This window comes from Paralichthys olivaceus, chromosome 2, assembly GCF_024713975.1.
Source record: "Paralichthys olivaceus isolate ysfri-2021 chromosome 2, ASM2471397v2, whole genome shotgun sequence".
Classification (NCBI taxonomy): domain Eukaryota; kingdom Metazoa; phylum Chordata; class Actinopteri; order Pleuronectiformes; family Paralichthyidae; genus Paralichthys; species Paralichthys olivaceus.
In genome coordinates, this window is record NC_091094.1 from 28,398,543 (window position 1) to 28,419,383 (window position 20,841).

Here is a 20,841-nt window from a genome sequence, read left to right on the forward strand (position 1 = left end):
TGTGAGCCCATGTCAAGCAGACAGTTGACTTCTTCGCCCCTTGTGCTTACACAGGCTGTACTTTTTGTACCAACCAACCCCCTAGGGAGTTTGAATGGGCAGCTTCTTCCCGATTGTTCTAGGCTGGCGCATACTTGAGCTCTGTTCTTGGCATTTGCGTCTGAGGGACATTGGCTCTTCTCAGCTCCTGTTTGTCCCGCAACAGGAACTGTTAGGCGTTTAAATGTGGGCTGGTTTTTGTTTCCCATATGCGTCATTTCTCCTCTAAATGTCTTTTCTTTCAGCCACTAAGGCAGGGTTTGCAGCTTCAGTGCACGACGGGGAAATGTGCCCACCCCCCCCACAGTTAAAGCAGTACCAGGGCCGGGGTTTCTTTATCTGCTTCATTTTTGTCTGGTACTGCATGTTTGTATTTGCATTGTCGTTGTCTGATATTTGGCTCTGGGACTTCTCCGCAGCACCATCTCTGTTATTTCCCTTCTTTTTCTGAGTTGTGTAAGAGGCTTATTGTCTCTGCAGGGTAGCAACCTGCTTCATAAGATCCTCCGTGGCACTGCGACTTACCTCTGGTCTCTGTTTTGGCTCCTTACAGGCACACTTCTCCTGAGACTGGATCTAGAATCGCTGTTTTGTGACACCAATGTGTTTTTTCATACGGCTAGCTTTAGCTTGCTGCCTGTCTTCCTTGGTGCGCAACATCAGCAGTAGCTCTGGAAACGATGGTATAAATACATTCAAAGTGCTTCTTATAATCATGTTCAAATACAAAATTCACATTAATAACCATTTACGTACTCAAACTATGTGGTTTTACTTCACTAAAATGAAATACTACAGAGTACCCCTTTGATTTGGTCAAAATCATATTAAATGCAAATACTATGAAAAAACATTCATAGTTACTAGAGGTGCGCAAACTTCTCTGCTCTGCCGTGTTCGGGACGTCACCGTCACATCACCAAATGCCACCGGAAAGACCCGAGTAGTCCCAAGGGAACCCGAAGGACGACAGAACAGTCCCGAAGGCAGCTAAGTTACCTGTAGCGTGCTGCGCACATCCTCTTCAGTTGTGACAGTGTTAAGCAGAGCCGGGTCGTGGCTGTACACATCGCCGTTCTGAGTCTGTTGTGCGTGAGTACAAAGTAAGTTGTTTATTATATATTTTCTAACGTGCGTTGTGGATCCGGACCGGCCACCATGCGTGCTCCCGCACACAGACTTTTCTTTTATGTGACATATGTTGCCGCGGGCTAGTAATATGTGTACTAAACATATGATTCTGTTCTGATTGTGTGTTACATACCATGGATGGGTTTTATATCTGACGATATTTATGTTTATTACATTTGCTGTGTGTTAGATTGTAATGTTGCGGTCTGAAACGCCCCCCATGTGGCCATTTGAGAATATTATTTTACCTCAGTTATTATCTCACTGCATTCTTTGTGTAGTACAATATGTGTGTTTAGCTCACAGTCATATTACTTCCTTTCTGTAAAATATAATACATTTATTGTTTACTTATTTCTATACTTCAGGAAACCACAACTCAACACATCCTGTATCTTGTTCACGTGTGGAACCAATAAAAGAAGGATAGCAAACCCTCTGGAGTAGCTGCAGTTTTTCTAACAGAAAACTAAAGCCAGACTGTGTACGCCAGCATCCAAAATAGATTTTATAAGAGGTATAAAGGCTCAACGTGCTTAATTATCTCCCCTTGCACCGGTAATAGTGAGAGAATGCACTAAATATTAACCTCTTTAACTACCATAAACATAAAATGACATAAATTCAAATTCAACACCAAATAATCATGTCAGCTGAGTAGCTAGGCCCAACTAACAGTCTCAGACAGAGTAGTATTAGCACCAATTAGCATAAATATCATCTGCCTTACAATTATCTTGACAGGTTTCACAGTGTTCTAACTCACTGCCGAGTCAATGTATGAACAAACTTTACAGCATTCACCTCGGCAGACCTGCGAAAATCATCCGGTCTCCCACACCGCTTTAAAAAGCCAGCTGATGACGAGAGATGCTATCTGTCTGTGGCAACAGACATGAGATGTTCGCATCAGGAAGTTATGACAGGAAGCGGAACCGATCACCTGGGGCTGGCGGGGTTCACTGATTTGTTATTCAAGGTTCCTGTCTTACTGAGTCCTTCACTGCTGCTCGGAAAACACAATGTTGGCTGTATTTCTCCCTTCAGCACACAATTTTAAACACTTCACAAATGTACTTTTAAGTGTTATTTATTTCTTTTGCATAAAATCAACTTTAATGAATATTTTGTTTCAAAATAAAATGAATTGTTTATCCCTCAATTAAAATTATTTTAAAGGGATATTTCTAATATTAAAGGATGTCATTTCAAAGCCTGGGCTACAGGTGCCTCAAACAAGGTTTTATTTTAATCTTCATCATGTGTTATGCTGTCAGCTCGATCAGGCTGCACTGAGACACATGGTACCATGAGCTTGATGCTCATGTTAGGATGCTAACATGCTCACAACATAAGCCACCAGCCACCAGTTACTCCTACATTGGCCAACTATCCTGCTAAAACTTGACATGAGGACAGTGTAACTTATCATTCTGAAACAATCGTGTTGTAACCGACTACAAATATGTCCCTGGTCTTCTACAGCTGTATCCAAACATAACATAACGTGACAATAACGTGACCGTCAGCTGTGGTCATCGCCATTTGTGTTTACTCAAAGTGTAGTCAGCCAATCAGAGGGCAACAGTGTGACATCAAAGGCGCCTGCCTTTAAAGTGTTTGCATCAGAGGCGCCTGCCTTTAAAGTGTTTGCATCAGAGGCGCCTGCCTTTAAAGTATATGCAGCAAAGGCACCTGCCTTTAAACTGTGTGGTTTATGTCTTTACATATCAGTAGCAGTTTCTGTTGACACCAAAAGTGCCTCTACGAGCTACAGCTGACACAATTTGTGCTTGCCGTTGCTAGTTTTGTGTAAATCTGCCCTGTTTTGGCTCCTTACACGTCAAGTTTAAATTAACCTGACACTGAACACATTTTTATTTTGCTTTTGTACCAGGCCTGTGGGTTTTTCCAAACGGGACTCCAGTTTAGTCACGTTCAATAGGCTGTATATCACCCTAAACAGGTTGAAAAGGCAATCATGGCCCAGGAGCGCCTCAAGGACAAAAATAGAGACCTGCTGATCTCTAATGGGCAGACTGATGAAGGTATGTTGTCAGCTGACGAGTTAATATGTGTATACATCAGCATGTGGAAGTGTTTAAGTCCCAGTTGCACACCTTTGTATAGTGTGGCTGTGACTGACAACAGTCAACTATAAATAATTTTCTAATTAGGAATAAACCTTCCTCTTGTGTGAACTGTCAGGTTAGACCTACACTACTGTATTTTAACTTTTGTGCTAGGGATGTAGCCATATCTGCGGTTTCATAACGTCACAAATTTCCTAACCATTATAATTGTGAAAACTATGATATCTAACTATGGTGTCCTGCCTCTTGGGAGTCACGTAATTTGTGTCTGCACCGTGCGGGTAAATCTCTCTTGAGTCAGGTTTTGTGTGTGAGAGTCACTGAAACGTTAGTTGATAAGAGGGAATGGATGTAACGGCTTTATTTTCACCAACGCTGGTCGAAAAACTCCACTGGAGGAGTTCACAGCGACAGTAGGAGGAGAAATCTTTGTTTAAATCCGGTTTGTGACCAGCTCCGCGGTAACAGCTGACACACACACACACACCTCTCTTTCTATATGATCCATTAAACATGGAGCCAGGAGTTTAATTCACCTACACTGGAGGTAGTAATCGTATAATAAGGACATGAAGAATGTGGCTTGAACCAGAACGGTTCGCCTGTTTACTATATTACTCCCAAAACAGAACAACTGCTGTCGGTGACCCTTCATAATTAAAGTCCCATACAGATACACTGCTTATGATGACAGGAAACAAATTCACTGACCAACCCTCTACAATAAGGCAACTTTATAAAATAGCTTACATAATTCATTTTAGCACAGCCTTCAAAAACTGGATATTGTTGATGATAATAATAAATATTTTAGTTCATTAGCTATATTATTCACTTTATATTGTTTGTGTGTGTCTTTTTCCTTCTATAGTATCAATAATCGTGGCACCAAAATTTCATACCGTGACATCCCTAGTCATACTAGTGCTACATGGAGAGCATAATATTTTCTGAGGTGGTACATGGTGTCAAAAGTTTGAGAACATCTGCTCTCAACAGTTTAATTTTCTTTTCAAAGTGGCTGTAGCATAGTCTACTGTCAATTGTTTGTTTAATCTTACAGGGTTTAATCAAAGTTACTTATTTAATTGCTAGACACTCATGTCAAGAGAACAATACACATCTTAAATTATGAGTATCAGCTGTTTATTTTAATTATATGTATATTCATATAAATATATATGAATAAATAAGTTTGAACAATGCCTTTGCAAACCAACTTCATGCATCTGTTTAGTAACAAAGGCCTATCAATGTATTCTATTGAGCGAATGGTGATGTCATTGTAAGTGGTTGGTGTTTTTGTTTTCTAATGATTTGTTGCTTGTGTTTTGTGGAATATACAGATGAGGAAGTCCTCATCCCAAGAAAGTCCTCCGTGATTGTGCGCCGCACTCCGAGTACCAGAGTGAAGCCTTATGACAGGAAGTTCATTGTGTATGTATTAAGTTATTACTGGTTTTACAATTACTCAGTAAAGTCACTGATTGTTTATATTAGATTTCCTATAGTTAAGATAAGTAGATAAGTTGGTCTTGTGTTCAGTAACAATGTTGGTAACTGATGGTTTATTTTTTTCCTGTGTGTTTTTGCAGAGATCGTTCTGACACAGTTGTGGTTGGATCATCTAGACCCGTATGTAAAACAAACCCGAAAACAACACTCTGTCCTCCTCTTCCTCTCACCTCTCACTCTCTCCCCCTCTTTCTGGCTTTAGTCACCTTTCTCAAAAACATTCTGTCAACAATGATCGAGCTCTATGTATCTTCTGTTGACCGTGTGTTGGCTACATTTGTGTTGAGATCTCAACCTCTATGTGTTTTATGATGTCTTTTTGGGGAGGGTTTCCTGGAGTCACCACAGCCAAAGTAGTTTGTTGTTTCTCTCTTTAGAAAATAGGTTTGCGTTTTGAAATTAGTTGATGAAAGTTTTAAATTCTTGCTGATTGAGATGGGGATGATAAGAGAAACAATAGACTAGCCATTATTGTTTTTGAATGCTCTGAAATGCCAAATGTTAAACTGTTGCCACTTTATAATTGAGTGAGAATTATTTATTATAATTATAATTAATAATTATAATTTAAACTGTAAGTGACTGTATTTCATATTGAAAGTCAAATGTATTTTAAAGGGTTTGTAAAAGGAAAACATGGTATTTTTGTATTGACCTTTATTGACCTGATTTTGGTGTGAAGACTTTAATGGCATGAGGGACTGGACACAGATGTGGTGGGGAACTATCTGGGCTCTTATATTCCGCTGTGTATCGATTAGATGTTCTGTTAACACCTTTGTAATCTGTACTCTGATTCTCCTGCAGAAGGATTCTTCTCCTTCGATGTCACTCGCCCAGCTGGCAAAGGTAATGTATCTGTACATGCTGACTGAACTGCCTGAAAATGTTTCCTATTTAGTTAAATAGATTTGTCTCTTTTTGAATTTTGTGGTGTTGACGTCCTACTTTTGTTGTTTTTAGACGGCCAACCTGGTCGATGCTAAAGCATCAGAAGAAGACAAGATTAGAGCCATGATGTCACAGTCAAACCATGAATATGAATCATTACAGTTAGTACACAAACATTTTGCTCTTGTATTTGCCCAAAGTTGTATTTTTTGAACATGAACAACATTCACTTATAGTTAGAAAAATAAGATTTACTTGTCTCTGTAGTTATTCCAAGAAGGCAGTTGGACCTCCACCTGCTCATTACATCTGCCATCGTTGTGGAAAGGATGGTCACAACATCCGGCAGTGCCCCATGCTGATGGTAAGGATCCTGCATCATTGCAATGTTTTTCTCTGTTAAGTACATTTTTAAAGATGTTAAATCTCAAATGAGTGATAATATTCTCTGTGAACCTTCAGGTCCAGGACAAGGGTGGTGAGCATGCTCAGCCAGTCAGGATAAGTAAGGGGATTCCTCAGAGTTTCATGGTGAAGGCAGAGCCTGGCACCAAAGGAGCCATGTTAACCAGCACTGGGGAATTTGCCATACCTGCAATAGATGCGTACGTGAAGGATGTCCGCAAACACACACAATACTACCTCCTCATGCAACAAAACTCATACTAGTATCAACTCATGTCATATTTATCTTTTTCATTTTATATCCTCTGTGGTTTTTCACTTGTTATGACAAAGATTTTAAAAATATAAATGCAAATGTATTGATACAGGACAGCGTATGCCAAGGGCAAGAAGGAGCGCCCTCCCTTTGTTCCACATGACCAGTCAACATCAGAGGATGATTCAGACCCTATCCCTTATGAACTCCTGTGTCCAATCTGCAATGAACTCATGCAAGACGCAGCAATTATACCCTGCTGCGGAAACAGTTACTGCAATGATTGTAAGTCCTTTCTCGTAACATGCATTAGTAATAGAAATCCATCTAAAATCTATGTTGCATTGTTTCAAACTCATTTGTGATGGTTGTCTTTGTGTTCCACTTTGTAATTGATATGTAAATATATATAGACTGGGCAGGTTGAAGGGAATTTATTGTCATCTGAAACATTTATTCTTATAATAGGAGTGTACAGACGGAGTGTGTGTTAATTTGTTGGTCAAATGGATTATAGCTTTGAACTAAGGACTGTTTGTTTTCAGGTATCAGGACTGCCTTATTAGATTCAGAGGAGCACATCTGCATCACATGCAAACAATCAGATGTTTCACCTGACAGTCTGAATGCCAACACATTTCTTCAACAGGTAACGCCTTTGAAACTCATGCTTTTTGATTAATGTCATATTTGTTTGACCAGAAGTGTGAAGCAAATCTAAAATGTTTTTCTTCATGCAGGCTATTGATAAAATCAGCATGGGAATCGGATGGGTTTATAAACACAAGCAGACCAAACCTGCAGCACTACCTCCACCTAGCCCTCAGTTGTCCAGACCTGCTGCATCTCTATCACAGGTCCAGCCCCCTGCACCCACTCCTCTTGATCCTCCTGTTGCTGTGACTGCTACGCCTGCTGCTGCTGCTCCTACTCTTCCTCAGGCTGCTTCTGGTGAAGGTCCAGATGTTTCACCAGCTCCTTCACCTGTCCCCGACCAACATTCTCCTATGCACTCCACCACCCAGATCAAACCACCCCCACCTCGGTAAGTTTAGTCCCATATAGTTTGTACAATGTCTATGGAACTATAAAATGTTTGTATTCTAATATGTCGGCCTCTCAATGAGTGTTTCTCTCCCTCTGAATCAGGTCCTACAGAGGTAGAGGAGATCACCCCCCCGCCCACCTCCATACAGCTCCACCTCCTGGACCTGCTCCTCAGGTGTACCCTCCTTCATCCCTGTACCCGCCCCCATTACAGCCCTACCCTCTTCCATGCCTGTACCCACCCCCACCAAAGCTCTACCCTCCTCCATCAGTGTACTCGCCCCCACGACAGCACTACCGTCGTCCCTACAATTCTGGCCTTAACCTTCCTCCTCCAACTGGTTACCCATCCCAGCCAATTTATGCACGTGAACCACCGGGGCTTAAACCTCTCTGGCTCTCCCCTGGTGTCCAGCCCCCTCTAGCCCACCTTGGACCCTCCTTCTCTCAGCCCCAAAGCTCTAAGGAAGATTTCTCCAGACAAAGGCACCAACAGGACAAGTGAGTAGTTTCTTTTTGATCTTGAGTCGTCCTACAGCTACAGCAGCTACAGATTTGGAATTGGTTTTAGTTACATTTAACTACAATTTACATAATTTACATTTGCGTAATCCTTCAAGCCATTCTGTCAATTTATTACATAATCTGCTTCTTTCTTTTTTGGTTTCCTGATCATCTTCTCCATTCTTTCCTTTCCCAGGTCCCGGTCAAAAAGTCGTTCTCCATTCAGCCGCTCTCCTTACACTCTCTCTAGATTAAGATCTAGATCCAGGTCTTACTCTTATTCCCCAAGTCGAGCCCGCTCCCGTTCACGCTCTCGTGGCCGGTCTTTTCCATGCTCCCCTCATTCCAGACACAATGAACGTAGTTACAGACGTTCACGGTCAAGGTCCCCTACCTGGTTTCGCCACTCTGGCTCTCCGCAGTGTCCTCCTACCCTCCGGGCAGGACCCTGGGAGGGAGCAGAAGGAAAGGGACCCTTCAGGTCCCGGTCTCGCTCCCCTGGTGGCTTCCGAAGCCGCAGCCCTGGTGGACAAAGGCATCCTCCTCAGGAGCTGGCGTCTTATGAACTAAAGGGACCAAGTCCTGGAGGACATGATCGCTGGGACAGAGAAAGGTATCAACAGGTATTACCCAGAGATTACTCCCCTCAGGGTAGAGGAAGAAGAGGGAGAGAAGAGAGAGGTGCTCACCCTCACCATCCTCCATCCTCTTCATCATCAGGGACTAAGTCCAGCACATAAGACCTTAAAACAATGTATGGATGTATTGAGTGAGAGCGTGTCTTCGTACAGCAACTACAACACACAGTCAGCCAGCTGTGGTGTAATGTATGATTTTGTCTGTATCACCTCCTCTGCATCTACTATGTCTACTGTGCCTTTTCTTCACAGCTTCTCTTGTTTACAATAGTGGCTGTGTCATAACTAATAAAGTTTTAACACTAAAAAATTAACACTTTGAATCTCATATCCTGAAGTGTAAAAACGACACTGTGCTGTTTTACAGGGCTGATATGCAGGAACATTTTGTGGCTGGGTGTAGAAACCACTTGGAGTTTCTGACTGTAGATCAAATTCTCCGCCATGCAGGCAGTGAAAAATTACTTAAGTATTCTTGGGGTCTGATTCAATCCTGGTTAAATTAATCTTGAATCTTTCACACAAAGTTATTTTCTAATGATTCAGATCAACTCAAATCTGATGTGCTAAACTTTCCTTCCAGTCAATTCAATTCAATTCAATTTTATTTATATAGCGCCAATTCATAATTTGGCACTTTACATTTAAAGGTCAAGACCTTAAAACACAGTCGTGTTTACAATCCCCTCAGTTTGAGAAGAACTGATTAAGGTCATGTCAATAATACTCATAATAAATGTGCTTTTACTGACTGTGCAAGTGTGCATTTATATATTTTTCAAGTGGCAACATCTCAGTTCCAATGTGTTGGGTCAGAATGTGGAAGAAATTAATATATTATTAAATAATTGTATAATAATCTCCCGAGACATTTTGAATGGGTGCCATTTTGACGCCGCTCCGCACAGAGAGACACATTTTCAGCATTTAGAAAAGCTGCATTTTGATAACATGATCCAGGTTGGTAACACAGAGGGAGAGAGAGAAACTGTGGCAGTTTAAGAGGAAGGAGATAGACCCTGAGAGAGAGCGAGCGAGAGAGAGAGAGACGGTGAGAGACATTTCCAAAAGCTGTTTGATTTTATAATCATGCATGATCCAGGTCGGTGACAGAGAGACTTGACCAATTTCAGAGAGACAGAGAGAAACCATGTTGTATGGTTGTAAGGTCTTATCACCATCCATAGGATTTCATTTTAAAAATTCAGCCTCCTTCAGGCTTCCTGGAAACATCCCGCAACTATTTGGGTTTTTTATTTTGAAAATACACCCTTCTTCAGGCTTCCTGTCAACATCCTGTAATTATTGTCTTGTTGCTAACAAATAGCCTAAAAGGACAAAGCGGTCTGAGGCGACGTCTCATGTATGTTTACTGTCCCTGGAGTTTGGACACATAGACAGTGAGCGTGCGTTTGTCTGCTGAAGAAGCTGCATGAAGAACTGCGCCCGTAAAAAAAACGGAGAACAAGTGGGACCGGGAGGTTGTTATGAAAGGTCTGTAGGAAATATGCGAACAGAAAAGACGCTGAATGGAGGAAAATACTTAGAAATTGAAAATGGACAAACCAAAGGAACGGCACAGACTTCATCTGAGAAGTGAAAGTTAACGTGAGGTGCCATGAAACAGGACCTGTGACAGAACCAGGGATTAACACCGTGTTGTCTCCAGGATGGAAAACTACTGAGAGACAAAGTCTTTCTGACGCTGAAGTCTCCGGTTTTCTGTTGAACAGGTCATTTACCACATCAATATAAATTCTATCTGTTGATCGTTTTTTTGTATATTCAAACTGATGCTGTTATAGTAACATTTACATTGTTACAGATAGATTCATATTGTGAATTAGTCCTGCCTAAGATCATTGTAGTACTTGTTGAGTCACCCTAGATTTAGAGTATGTTTAGACCAAATCAATTTAGAGTATTTATTTGGTTTAGTGAACTTCCCACCAACTCAGGATGTAAAATCATTTATGAACAATTGAACAATAGTCATGTTGTTTCTCTGTTTTATTGACAACAAGTTTCTTTCTTCCATTCTTATGTTATCTTCTCTCCTTTCTGGCTGCCATTTTACTATATCCATTAAAACAAAGTTTGAAATGCTAAGTCTTGTATTATTTATTTGTTTTCACAGCTTGCACCTGAAATTGATCACTCACATGCACAATGTTCAGAGTTGTTTACATGTATATCAGATACTGAAAGGTTGAAAACTGGGATTTCAGCTTCAGAAGACTACGCAAATATTTTTTTAATTAAAAGATGCATTTTTATAAATATGCATAAAAGATGCACTCTGTATTTGCTTTGACATCATTCTTGTGGAATACAAACCCTGTGTAATACTCATATTAGCATTGCTTTTGTTAAACTAGATATAAATGTCAAACATTATATTAATAAGTATTGAAACTGTTTTCAACAGGGCTGATCCAGACGGGAGGTCACTAGTGCACTTTTCATTATAGTGCAAACTCAATTGAACAATTAAAAAGATACAACAGAAGTAATAATAACCATAATTATATCCTTATACACCTATATGCCGGTGTGTGAATACTTGCGGTACTGTATGAAGCCTTCAGAGGGACAAATACAGCAGCTGGGGATGACAAGATGGGTTCCCTGGCCTAAAGAGCCATGTTGACAATAAATAAAATGTTGATATGCTGCGGTAACAGTGTTGTCATCCCCATGCTCTCTAAAGTGGTCTAACACCGTAACATCCTCCTGGTACTGCCTGTGAATATGTAAAAAAACTTCTATCAATCAAATTTAAATCAATCAAATGTATTTATACAGCACGGTATCACAACAAACAGTTGTCTCAGGGTGCAGCACAAAAGTCCAAGATCTTATGAAAGACAAAATCCAACTTGTTCCACACCGAGCAAGCATGAGCAACAGCGGGGAGGAAAAACTCCCAGGTGGAAGAAAAACTCCGGCAGAACCGGGCTCGGTGTGGGCGGCCTCTGCCAGGACCGGTTGGGGTGAGTGGAGAAAGAACAAATAATATAGGGGATCAAAAGGAAATAAAGGGGGGGGGGTTGCGTGACCCTCCATGTCAGTCCTGCGACAGACCGGAGACCTCCACCAGGTCCATCCCTCATCAGGACAGGTTCCGGAGAGCCACACAGTATGGACCAAGGAGGGGAGGAGAAGACCCAAGGAGTTAGAGATATGTAATAAGATACAACAAAATAAACCAGGCAGAGAGAGAGGAAGAAAGAAGGTGCTGTTTTCTGGTGCCTGATGGGTGATCTCCCAGCAGTCAGAATCAGAATCAGAATCAGAATTCTTTTATTTGCCAGGTATGTTTGCACATACAGGAAATTGCCTTGGTGTCATTGGTGCACTACTTATGTACATATAACAACAATATAAAAAACAACAATATATAAGAAATTGAATAAAATAAAATAGAATAAAATAAAATAAAATAAAGTATATACATATATACAGTATCAGAGTCACAGGGTTATGGGCACGTGCTGTGCGAAGGTGCAGAGATTGGTGATAGTGCCAGTCTAGGTCTATAGCAGCATAACTATGGATGACTATGGCTCAGGGTTGAGGTTTTAAGTCTAGCCTTAAATGTAGAGACCGTATCTGCCTCCCTCACAGAGTGGGAGCTGGTTCCACGGGAGAGGATCTTGGTGACTGCTTTTATTTTGAAGTACATCCCGCGCCACGTCCGGCTGGGAATGCCACAGCGGTTGCTATGGATGTGTTGGTGTCGTGACCTGGTTGCTACAGGCAGAGACGGACAGCGGCGCTCGGCTCATGGACTTACTCGAAAAACACCAGGACATGTAAGTGCAGCAGCTTCGGTGCGAAGTGTCCGAATTAGAATTAGCTGACCTAGCTTACCTTAGCTTCCCGTTCAGCGACCGCTTAGCCTGCTGTTAGCCCCGGGGCTGATACATCTGGTGAACAAACAAGAGAGCACGTCAGACCTGAACAAGACAAACACCCTGTTCATGTGAATAACCCGGAGCCTCCGTTTGAATCGGACCCTCTTAGGCTTACACGTGATGATAATGTACATGCATCTGTAAATAGCAATAGCAGCAGTCCACTGAACAGTGTGAGCTGTAGAACAATGTCTGCCAGTGCATTACCTACACGTGTAGTCCACCACAGCACTTGATTGGTGAGACTTAAACACGAGGATTGTATTATACAGTACGCTGAAGTCCAGATCAAACGTATACCACAAAATGTATATATGAAGGATTGTAACCTGATAGTCTGACCCAGTGATGAAATAAATACATAAACATATATAAATCCCTCCACGCCCTATTACATCAAGCCTTTGTCAACACTCCACCCTGCCATTACTGCAGTTTATTTCTGTCCTGTGTGTGCAAACTCTTTCTTTTCTTTTGCACCCATGGACATATGTGAAGCATCCTTGGGTCTCTTGAAAGGCACAATATAAATCAAGCTATTATTATTATTATGAACTTTACCATAGATGTTTAAGACAAATTAATAAACCACCCTTCTTACATTTATTTTAATTATCTGATATACAAAAGCAGAAAAAGTTAAATTCATTGTTGGATGCCAGTCGCCCCCATCCTGCTTCTTGAAGTGCCCTTGGGCAAGATACTGAACCCTAGTTTATGATGTGCCTGCAATGTATGAATGTGTGTGTGTGTGTGTGTGTGTGTGTGTGTGTGTGTGTGTGTGTGTGTGGATGGCAAGACTGTACTATGGAGAGCTTTGAGTGGCCATCAATACTGGAAAAGATCTATATAAAAACAGACCATTTACCAAATTAGCATTTCTGTATTATTCTTTTTTCTTTATAGTTTCTGAAAGAAGACTTCAAATACCAACAAGTGCTCAGATGAATAATTTTGCTGCTCCATGTTTTCCACATGTCCACCACAGTTTAAGAACAGAGCATCTATCAAACAGGGAGAGTTAATAATGATTACAAGATAATTGTAAATGAAACCTAAAACTGTTGTTGTCTTTTATCAGAAACAAGAATCCACACATTGTCAAATATTCCTTATGATTTTTATTTCAACATGCCAGTCAGATAGAGCTCATAATTGAATCCTTCTATTCTCACCTCTGTGCTTCAGCTGCAGAAACAATATGACATCATTTATGTATCATTTATGTATTTCATATTCACAATGGTTTGTTCATCATCAGACAAGAAAGAGAATACCTCAAAGACCTTTATGATATTTCTTATTCAAACTATATTCTTATCTTAACTTTTATTATTATTTCCATACAATCTATTAATCGAGTAAAACAGACAGAAATGTGACCAAATATGTGACGGTGGATTTGAATTTAGAAAGGGTTGGGCAGAACACTGGCCAGATCTTTCCTTTAGATGTTGAAAGGTGCTTTATCATAATAGACACATGAATCCCCCTAGAAAACAATGGAGGGAATGTGAATCATCCCAATTATTCTGATAAGTCACTGAATATACATGGAATTTAAAATTGTCTTGCTGCAGTACAGCTGTAGTGTGGGACAAAATGTCTCCCAGTGAGCTGTTATTCAAGTGTCTCTTCACTTTTTCACCAACAGAAACTAAGTAGTCTTTGACAGTGAGATGGATGAGTCCTGATGTCAGTCCTCATGTATTTAAAACACCTCCTACGATAATGGAGGAGGCAGAGATAACACCAGTTCCCTTAGTACATTTTATAAGCTGACAAAATATTAAATTAAAGTAAGAGGAAATGGAAATGTCAATATTAGATCATTACAACAGTAAGTCATCCATTAATGCGTAGAGATGGTATATGGATGCTTGAAAGGGATTCTGAGGAAAGAGTGAACAAGGCTGGTGATAAAGGATGTCCGTCTGAATGATGGCAGTTAGAGGCTCAGAGTTTATGAACATAGACCTGAACCTGAAGTTTTTCACAAGTACCTATAAGTAACCCCACTCTGTGGATACTGCTTCAAAGGAAAACATGCACCAGGTTTCTTCTACCCATAATTCCACCAATGTGAAAAGTAATAAAACAAAATCAGTTTGTGTCTTTACTTTTGCTCATGCTCATCAGACATGCACTGTACTTTTGAAAAACTCACCGGCCAGTTTGACAAGGGCCGCTGTTCATACTGGAGGTGTTATGAGCTTAATATGGATTATTGCTGTGTGTGTTATCAGTTTAGCTAAAAGAGCAGAGCTGCTGGAGGAGATGGGGAGTCGCAGGGAGCAGCTAAACATCCTGAGGAGGCAACAGGTAAAGGAGTGTGAGGCCGCTCGCCACAGGAATGCCACATTACTGCAGGTGAGGACCCCTCACAGCTGTGGTCCACCCTCTCACCTTTCCTCTCTTTGTCTGTCATTTACTGACCTCTCCTTCACTTCCCTGTCAGGTATTTGTAGCTGGAGCTGAAGTCAAGAGTTTATTAAAGGTACAGTGTGTAGAATTGAGTGACATCTAGTGATGAAGTGGCATGTTGCAGCTGAATGCCCCTCACCTCATCCTCCCCTTCTAAACATGAAAGAGAACTTGGATTTGGGCTACTGTAAAAAAAAACATGGCTGCCTCCATAGAGAGAACCCCCTCCTTGTGTTTAATTTCTGCCAATAGATCCCTTTCACCTAAATCTTACACACTGAACCTTTAATTTCTTGTGCAACAATGTGGAGGATTCCAGCTGTTTTCTGTCTCTGACTTTAAACTGATCACACAAGACATTTTAACACATCATCAGAGTATCTCTGTTTTTCACATCATATTGACAATTAATCAGAAGCAGTGTGATGTAGTAGCAGCTGTTGGGCAGCCGACACCTGAATCACTCTTGTGTCGGAGTGAAACCTGCTGTTTCAAATGTGTCTGTGTGAGTTTGTAGAGGCAGCCTCAGGAGAAGAAGAGGGACATGTAGAAAAGAGGAGTGATTATAGTGTCTGTATTCATCCAAATACATTTTCATTAAGTTTCCAGAACTTTGCTGTCAGTTCACATCCTTTTGATAGACATTCTAAACATTCAGATAAGGATTGAGTTTAATTGTGGCCAAGTTATGCACGGCGACGAGTGTGTAACAAACAACATGTTCCCCCTGTCCCTGCAGGACTTACAGAAGATAGAGGATGGTCTTAAAGGGGGAAAGCTGCCACACCCACATCTCCTGGCTCTGGAGGTAACATGTTTTTTACAGCGACAGTACACAACTGTGTGAAGCGTCTGACTGTGTCTTCTATCACAAGTTCACATTTCAGGTCATTTTTTTCTTCATCTGTAAACTGTTAATACACTAGCTCCTTGTCATGTAAACAAGAAACATTTACATGTGGAGGAGAAGCTCCAAACTCTGAGATTGTGGGCATTTTACACTGACTCTGAATGTACCAATAATCTGGAAACAGGGAAAGATTGAAATGTAGTGGGTGTGTTAGCATTGGGATAAAAAGACAACATTTTATACTTTATATGCAGCCAGTCCTCACCAATATGACACTACACTGTTGCACGGTGTGCTCTGTCCTTAAAGGCAAAGATAGGGGAAGTTTGATACAATGGTTGATCAATCCACACCACTAACACACCCAGTAAATCTCAGTCTCTTGATTTCTCCTTGTTTCCAGATGCACCAGAAGTATCCTGTTGCCAGTTTGCCAAATGCACACCGTCACACTTTGCTCACTGGACATTTAACTGTGCTGAGCACAGTGCGCTGTGGTGCACAGGGATAAGACCCAAACATTTCCACAGTGTGGCCTCAACCAAAGTCAGTGTATAAAGTGTGTTTCAAACTAAAACACATTATAGAGGCTACATCATGTGATTGAGTGAAACGTTTCATCTCTCATCGAAGCAGCTTCTCCAGTTCAGTTTGCCGTCCAAAGATTGCTGACATGTCAGAGAATTAACGGAGCGTCCGACGGTTGGTTGGGAGCAATAAATTACTGCCTGCTCCCCCCTGTACACTGCACAGCAAACCATGCAAGACCAAACTGAAAAACGTACCAATCTAAAAAGAGTGGTACGACTCGGAAATCGGGCCGGAAAAAGGGATATAGTTCACTAAAAAATGAAAATTCACACATCTACTCACCACTATGACAAGTGAAGTGAAGTGTTTGAGTCCACAAAACACTTCTGGAGGTTCAGAAGTAAACTTTGTAGCAGCCAAATCCGATACAATTGAAGTAACTGGTGACCGAGACTTCAGACGTAATTAGCAGTTCAATATTTGACTTCTAAAGAATAAATCATTTGCCCCACTAACTAAGGATTACACTTGAATATAATATTTCTCTTTCAAGAATAATTTTTTTCAGGTCCAGTTCTGCATTCAGACCTGATTGAAAATGGAGTCAGATATGGTGTTTTGTAATTTGTCACCAACCACAGGGCTCATTTTGTTCCTTTCTTTCAGACAAGGTATTGGGTGTCTGTGGAAGAGTCCATCCCAGCCTGGGATCACTTCCTTCTGGGTAAAGGTCCACACCCAATTGATGGTCCAGGACAGACAGCAAGGAGAGACAAACAGAACCCCAGCATAGCTCAAGACCAAGGCCTTCCTCCGCGGCCAAAACCACGGGCTGCCAGATAGGTGATTATGAAGGTGCTACTGCAGCCTGAAGTATCAATGTTATAGTTACATGATGCAAATGAGCCCAAGTCAGATGACTCTCATACCCTGTTCAGAGCCCAATTCCATTTTTCTGCTGACCAATGGGTTTCTATGGTGAATCAGGGCATCAAGCGATGAGAAGAAGCACAACTTTCTGACACCAACAGCAAGGTGCTTGTTAGTGAGGTGGAGGTGAAGTTCGACAGATTGTTTGGTAGCCACAGCAGTGATGTAATTAATAGAAGAAAATGCACAGAGTGATAAACGTTGCTGCTGCGGTTATTGAGAGAGAAAGAGTGAGTACAAAACAGAGGACAGTGCCTGAAGTAAAGAAAGTGGTCACATTTAAAGATGAAGGCAATAAATGATTGTTGTTTTCTCATCGTCAGAAGACGAGTGAATTTGATTAATCCCCTGTATGTATTTGAATCATCCAAAACTGCAGGATTATTAAATTCAGAGACAGCTGCAATATTCCCTCTATGAATTTAGCAGAATCGGTTCAGTTCCATCAGGTCAGTCTGTCTAATACTGGACTCAGTTCAGCACAAAGATCCAGGTTCACAGCGCTGTAGATTATAATTTATATCAGATGATGAGTTTTGTTTCCTACTTATCCTTATGTATGCATAGTCCTCTATCATTGCCTGTGTATCCATCACGCAGCATTATTTATTTTTACAGCAATGGGACAGATTACTTCACACATCAGGTGTTCCTGACCTCCACTCTGAGACATCATTTGGAAATTTAAGTTTAAAGGTGAACACATTTTATTTATTTCATGTAAGTTGTGTCTGCCTGACAGCACAGTCATATTCACTGCACCATTTTACACACACATAGGCTCTATATGAATACTACAGTCATACTTTGTGATACAGGTGCAGTGTTATAGAAATATATTATTAAAAACCATCAATCACTCTCTTCTGTAACTGTTATTTTATGCTATTTTACCTTGATTTGCTTCAAGTTGTTTTACATATTTTTCAATTGAAGGTTCTTATGGAACAAATGTCGCAGAAGCACAAATGACACTATTCGTATTAATGATGGAAGTGGATCAATAATCTGGCTTCATTTCACCTCCTCACCTCTGCATTGCCACTTTCTTATGCATGTTTTCTCCTGATCTGGGTCCTTTTGAGATTATGGTTGCAATGCTGTGTAAATCCCACTAGAGAGAGCCAGCGTTCCAGACAAAAGAAGGAAAAGCTTTCCATCGTCAGAGGTAAACCTTCATAAACTGTTCAGTCTGTCTGTTACATTAAATGACTTCTATGCATATTTATATATGATTTTGTAGATTTTATGGATATAGATTGTTATTTTAACAACATTGGCACAATCTTACTGGTGAAAAATATCTAAATGTGTATTGAGATATCCAATAAACAACTTGGGGCTCTGCATATTCTTTCATTTCTTTCATTTTTCATTTGACATCATTATTCATGTTGTAATCAATCAATCAATCAAAATGTTATTTGTATAGTCCATATTCTCAAATCACGATTTGTCTCTTAGGGCTTTAACAAGGTGTGACATCCTCTGCCCTTGACTCTCAACAAGAGTAAGGAAAAACTACTAAAAAATCACTTGTCGATGATAATCTAAATCACCAGTGATGTGGGGTCTGTGTGTATCACCTCTTTATGTTTTTAGTTGTCCATCAGGTGTCCATGAGAGTTTCATAAACTGGTGAAGTTAAAAAAAGGGTTCTTGAGTGGTCTAATTGAAATCATTAATGTAATAAGAACAAAGATGGTAAAGCTTGTTATTGCAGATATCAGCAACACTACCAGTGAACTATGTGATGATATAATCAACAGATTTGTACATTTGTTACAGTTTTTGTACTTTCAATAAACACTAGTGCATTCAAAAAGTTTGGCTAAGTTGTTGTGTATAGCGTAAGATGAAATGAGATATTGCCCTGGTTAATGCTCTGTCTGTGTGCCGCTCCAGCTGTGCACACTGCACTCTGTGCTTTTGGACGCTTTGGCTTTGTCAGCTGCTGTTTTCCATATGAGCCTATGCAGTATGACTGCTTCCATTCACTGGGTTACAGGGGGTCACAACAACAATACGTCCTGCATTTGATCTGGCTGATATAGCTGAAGTTGTGTGAGGATGTACAGAGCAGAGCCATGGGCTGCAGTGACAGAGAAATAATGAGAGGAACATCGCTCTGACTGTCACCAGAGACCAGAGTGGGGGTCTTCATCCACTGCCAGGGTGCACGGAGAGATGGTACCCCCTCACTTTAACCCCTAATTGTCGGTGATCAGACCCGCACGGGGCTGACGCGGAGTGGCGGCTTGACAAACGCAATCATCCGGACGGCCGGGGTTGAAGTGGCTGGTGGTTGGCAGCTGCCCAGGCTCCTCAGCTGGGGCCCCAGTGTTGAAGGCCCTCAGGGGGTCGGCTAGCTACCGGCCACCACTGACTGACTGGACCAGACTGGACTGATAGGGGTTGGGTGGTGGGGTGTTGGTTTGGAGAAGGAGTGGGATCGGGGGGCAAGTGCTGTGAGGTCAAGGGCAGGATTTAAAGAAGAAAGGGATGGGGGAGGCATTAGGGCTGTGTGTCCAATTGCGGGTGACAGCATCGTGTGGTGGGAGGCTGAGTGGGGGTGATGAAGATGCAATGTAGCGAATTATCTAAAAGGGTTTTGAAGAGCACGATCTGGAGCCCTTCCAATTGACTAGCCCTACATTATGTATTCTAATGGCCGACGCCCCGGGGTGCTGGAGCCTGAATCACCACTGTTGTCAGTGACCAGACCTCGATTCACTCTGCCAGCCTCTGATAACAACAATGACCCCTCAGACAGCAGCCTGGCTCTCCTCCAGCCCTCCTCAGTCTCCGGTGGCGTGGCATGAATTTGCAGCCATAAGATTATGCAATGTGGTTCGGCTATTGAGAGCCCACTGAGAGCCCTGATGGATAATTGGCTGAGCCCAAAGCCGTGCAAATGGTTAAGTGTCGACTCCAGTTGATTGGATAATGGGTAATTGCACGCTGCATTTCATTCAGTGATATGCTGTGGGTGTAGCAGGGGCAAGCGAAGGGGAGGGAAAGAATGGAGGAGGGAAAATATTTTGGCATGCTGTGTTTTTGCAGCCTGTTATTTCACACTTTGAGTCTGTTGCACTTGTTTGGATCACAGGTTTGAATCAACTGCGGATGCAATTTAAATTGCAAATGACATAATTTCATTGTTGAGGATTTCCATTTTTTTCATGTTCTCACTTCAGTTTTTGAATTCACATTTCACAGATCAGAGCGGCTGCTGAGCCCTGTGCCTGGTGGCGCTGTTTGAGGCTTCCCTCTGACCCTGTGCGAGCCTGTAAGTCCAGAGTTTCTCCTTTGATCATGGCATGTCACCTCCACTTAACAGCCCGACTGCCAGCTCTTTGTCTTTTCCTTCGCTGAGGCCTTGACTGTTGTCATGTTGTCTCACATTAAAGAGAAGGCTTCATGTCATACACTAAGAGGAAGCAACATTGGCCTTAAGGTAGCCTGGCACAGCTACTCATTGACTGCAGTGTAACATTTTCTCTTTTACAGCCCCTTACTTCACTTGTGTAACTGTAATCACATACCTCTCACCTCTTGTAAAGCTCCTTCCAAAAGAAAAGGTTTTTTCTTTTTCTTTTTTTTACTGAGAAGCCCAGTGGGGGGATTGTTCCTGCTGAATTCCTCTTCAGTCACTGTATTGATTGTGCTT

General features: G+C 41.5%; 2 protein-coding genes across 7 annotated transcripts; both read left to right on the top strand.

Moving 5' to 3' along the window:
• Window positions 1–2,893: 2,893 nt before the first annotated feature.
• Window positions 2,894–10,628, top strand: LOC109640347 (E3 ubiquitin-protein ligase RBBP6-like). 3 transcript variants are annotated; one of them, XM_069513917.1, is made up of 13 exons: window positions 2,894–3,218; window positions 4,135–4,218; window positions 4,610–4,700; window positions 4,859–5,040; window positions 5,586–5,627; window positions 5,742–5,830; window positions 5,937–6,033; window positions 6,132–6,274; window positions 6,443–6,615; window positions 6,876–6,979; window positions 7,071–7,375; window positions 7,480–7,878; window positions 8,078–10,628. In XM_069513917.1, the coding sequence occupies exons 4-13, from the start codon at window positions 5,023–5,025 to the stop codon at window positions 8,619–8,621; spliced, it is 1,914 nt and encodes a 637-aa protein (XP_069370018.1). In that variant the 5' UTR covers window positions 2,894–3,218; window positions 4,135–4,218; window positions 4,610–4,700; window positions 4,859–5,022; the 3' UTR covers window positions 8,622–10,628. The 3 variants fall into 3 exon arrangements, with proteins under 3 accessions (XP_069370018.1, XP_069370011.1, XP_069370013.1); XM_069513910.1 differs by lacking the exon at window positions 4,135–4,218 and having other exon boundaries at window positions 4,859–4,898; XM_069513912.1 differs by lacking the exon at window positions 4,135–4,218 and having other exon boundaries at window positions 3,200–3,218.
• Window positions 10,629–12,181: 1,553 nt separating this feature from the next.
• On the top strand, window positions 12,182–18,996 carry cep15 (centrosomal protein 15). 4 transcript variants are annotated; one of them, XM_069513928.1, is made up of 6 exons: window positions 12,182–12,334; window positions 14,683–14,806; window positions 14,895–14,933; window positions 15,600–15,668; window positions 16,908–17,084; window positions 17,790–18,996. In XM_069513928.1, exons 1-5 carry the CDS (start codon window positions 12,306–12,308, stop codon window positions 17,082–17,084), a joined length of 438 nt encoding a protein of 145 aa, XP_069370029.1. In that variant the 5' UTR covers window positions 12,182–12,305; the 3' UTR covers window positions 17,790–18,996. The 4 variants fall into 4 exon arrangements, with proteins under 4 accessions (XP_069370029.1, XP_069370045.1, XP_069370038.1 ...); XM_069513944.1 differs by having other exon boundaries at window positions 14,683–14,758; window positions 16,908–18,996; XM_069513937.1 differs by lacking the exon at window positions 14,895–14,933 and having other exon boundaries at window positions 16,908–18,996.
• Window positions 18,997–20,841: the final 1,845 nt, after the last annotated feature.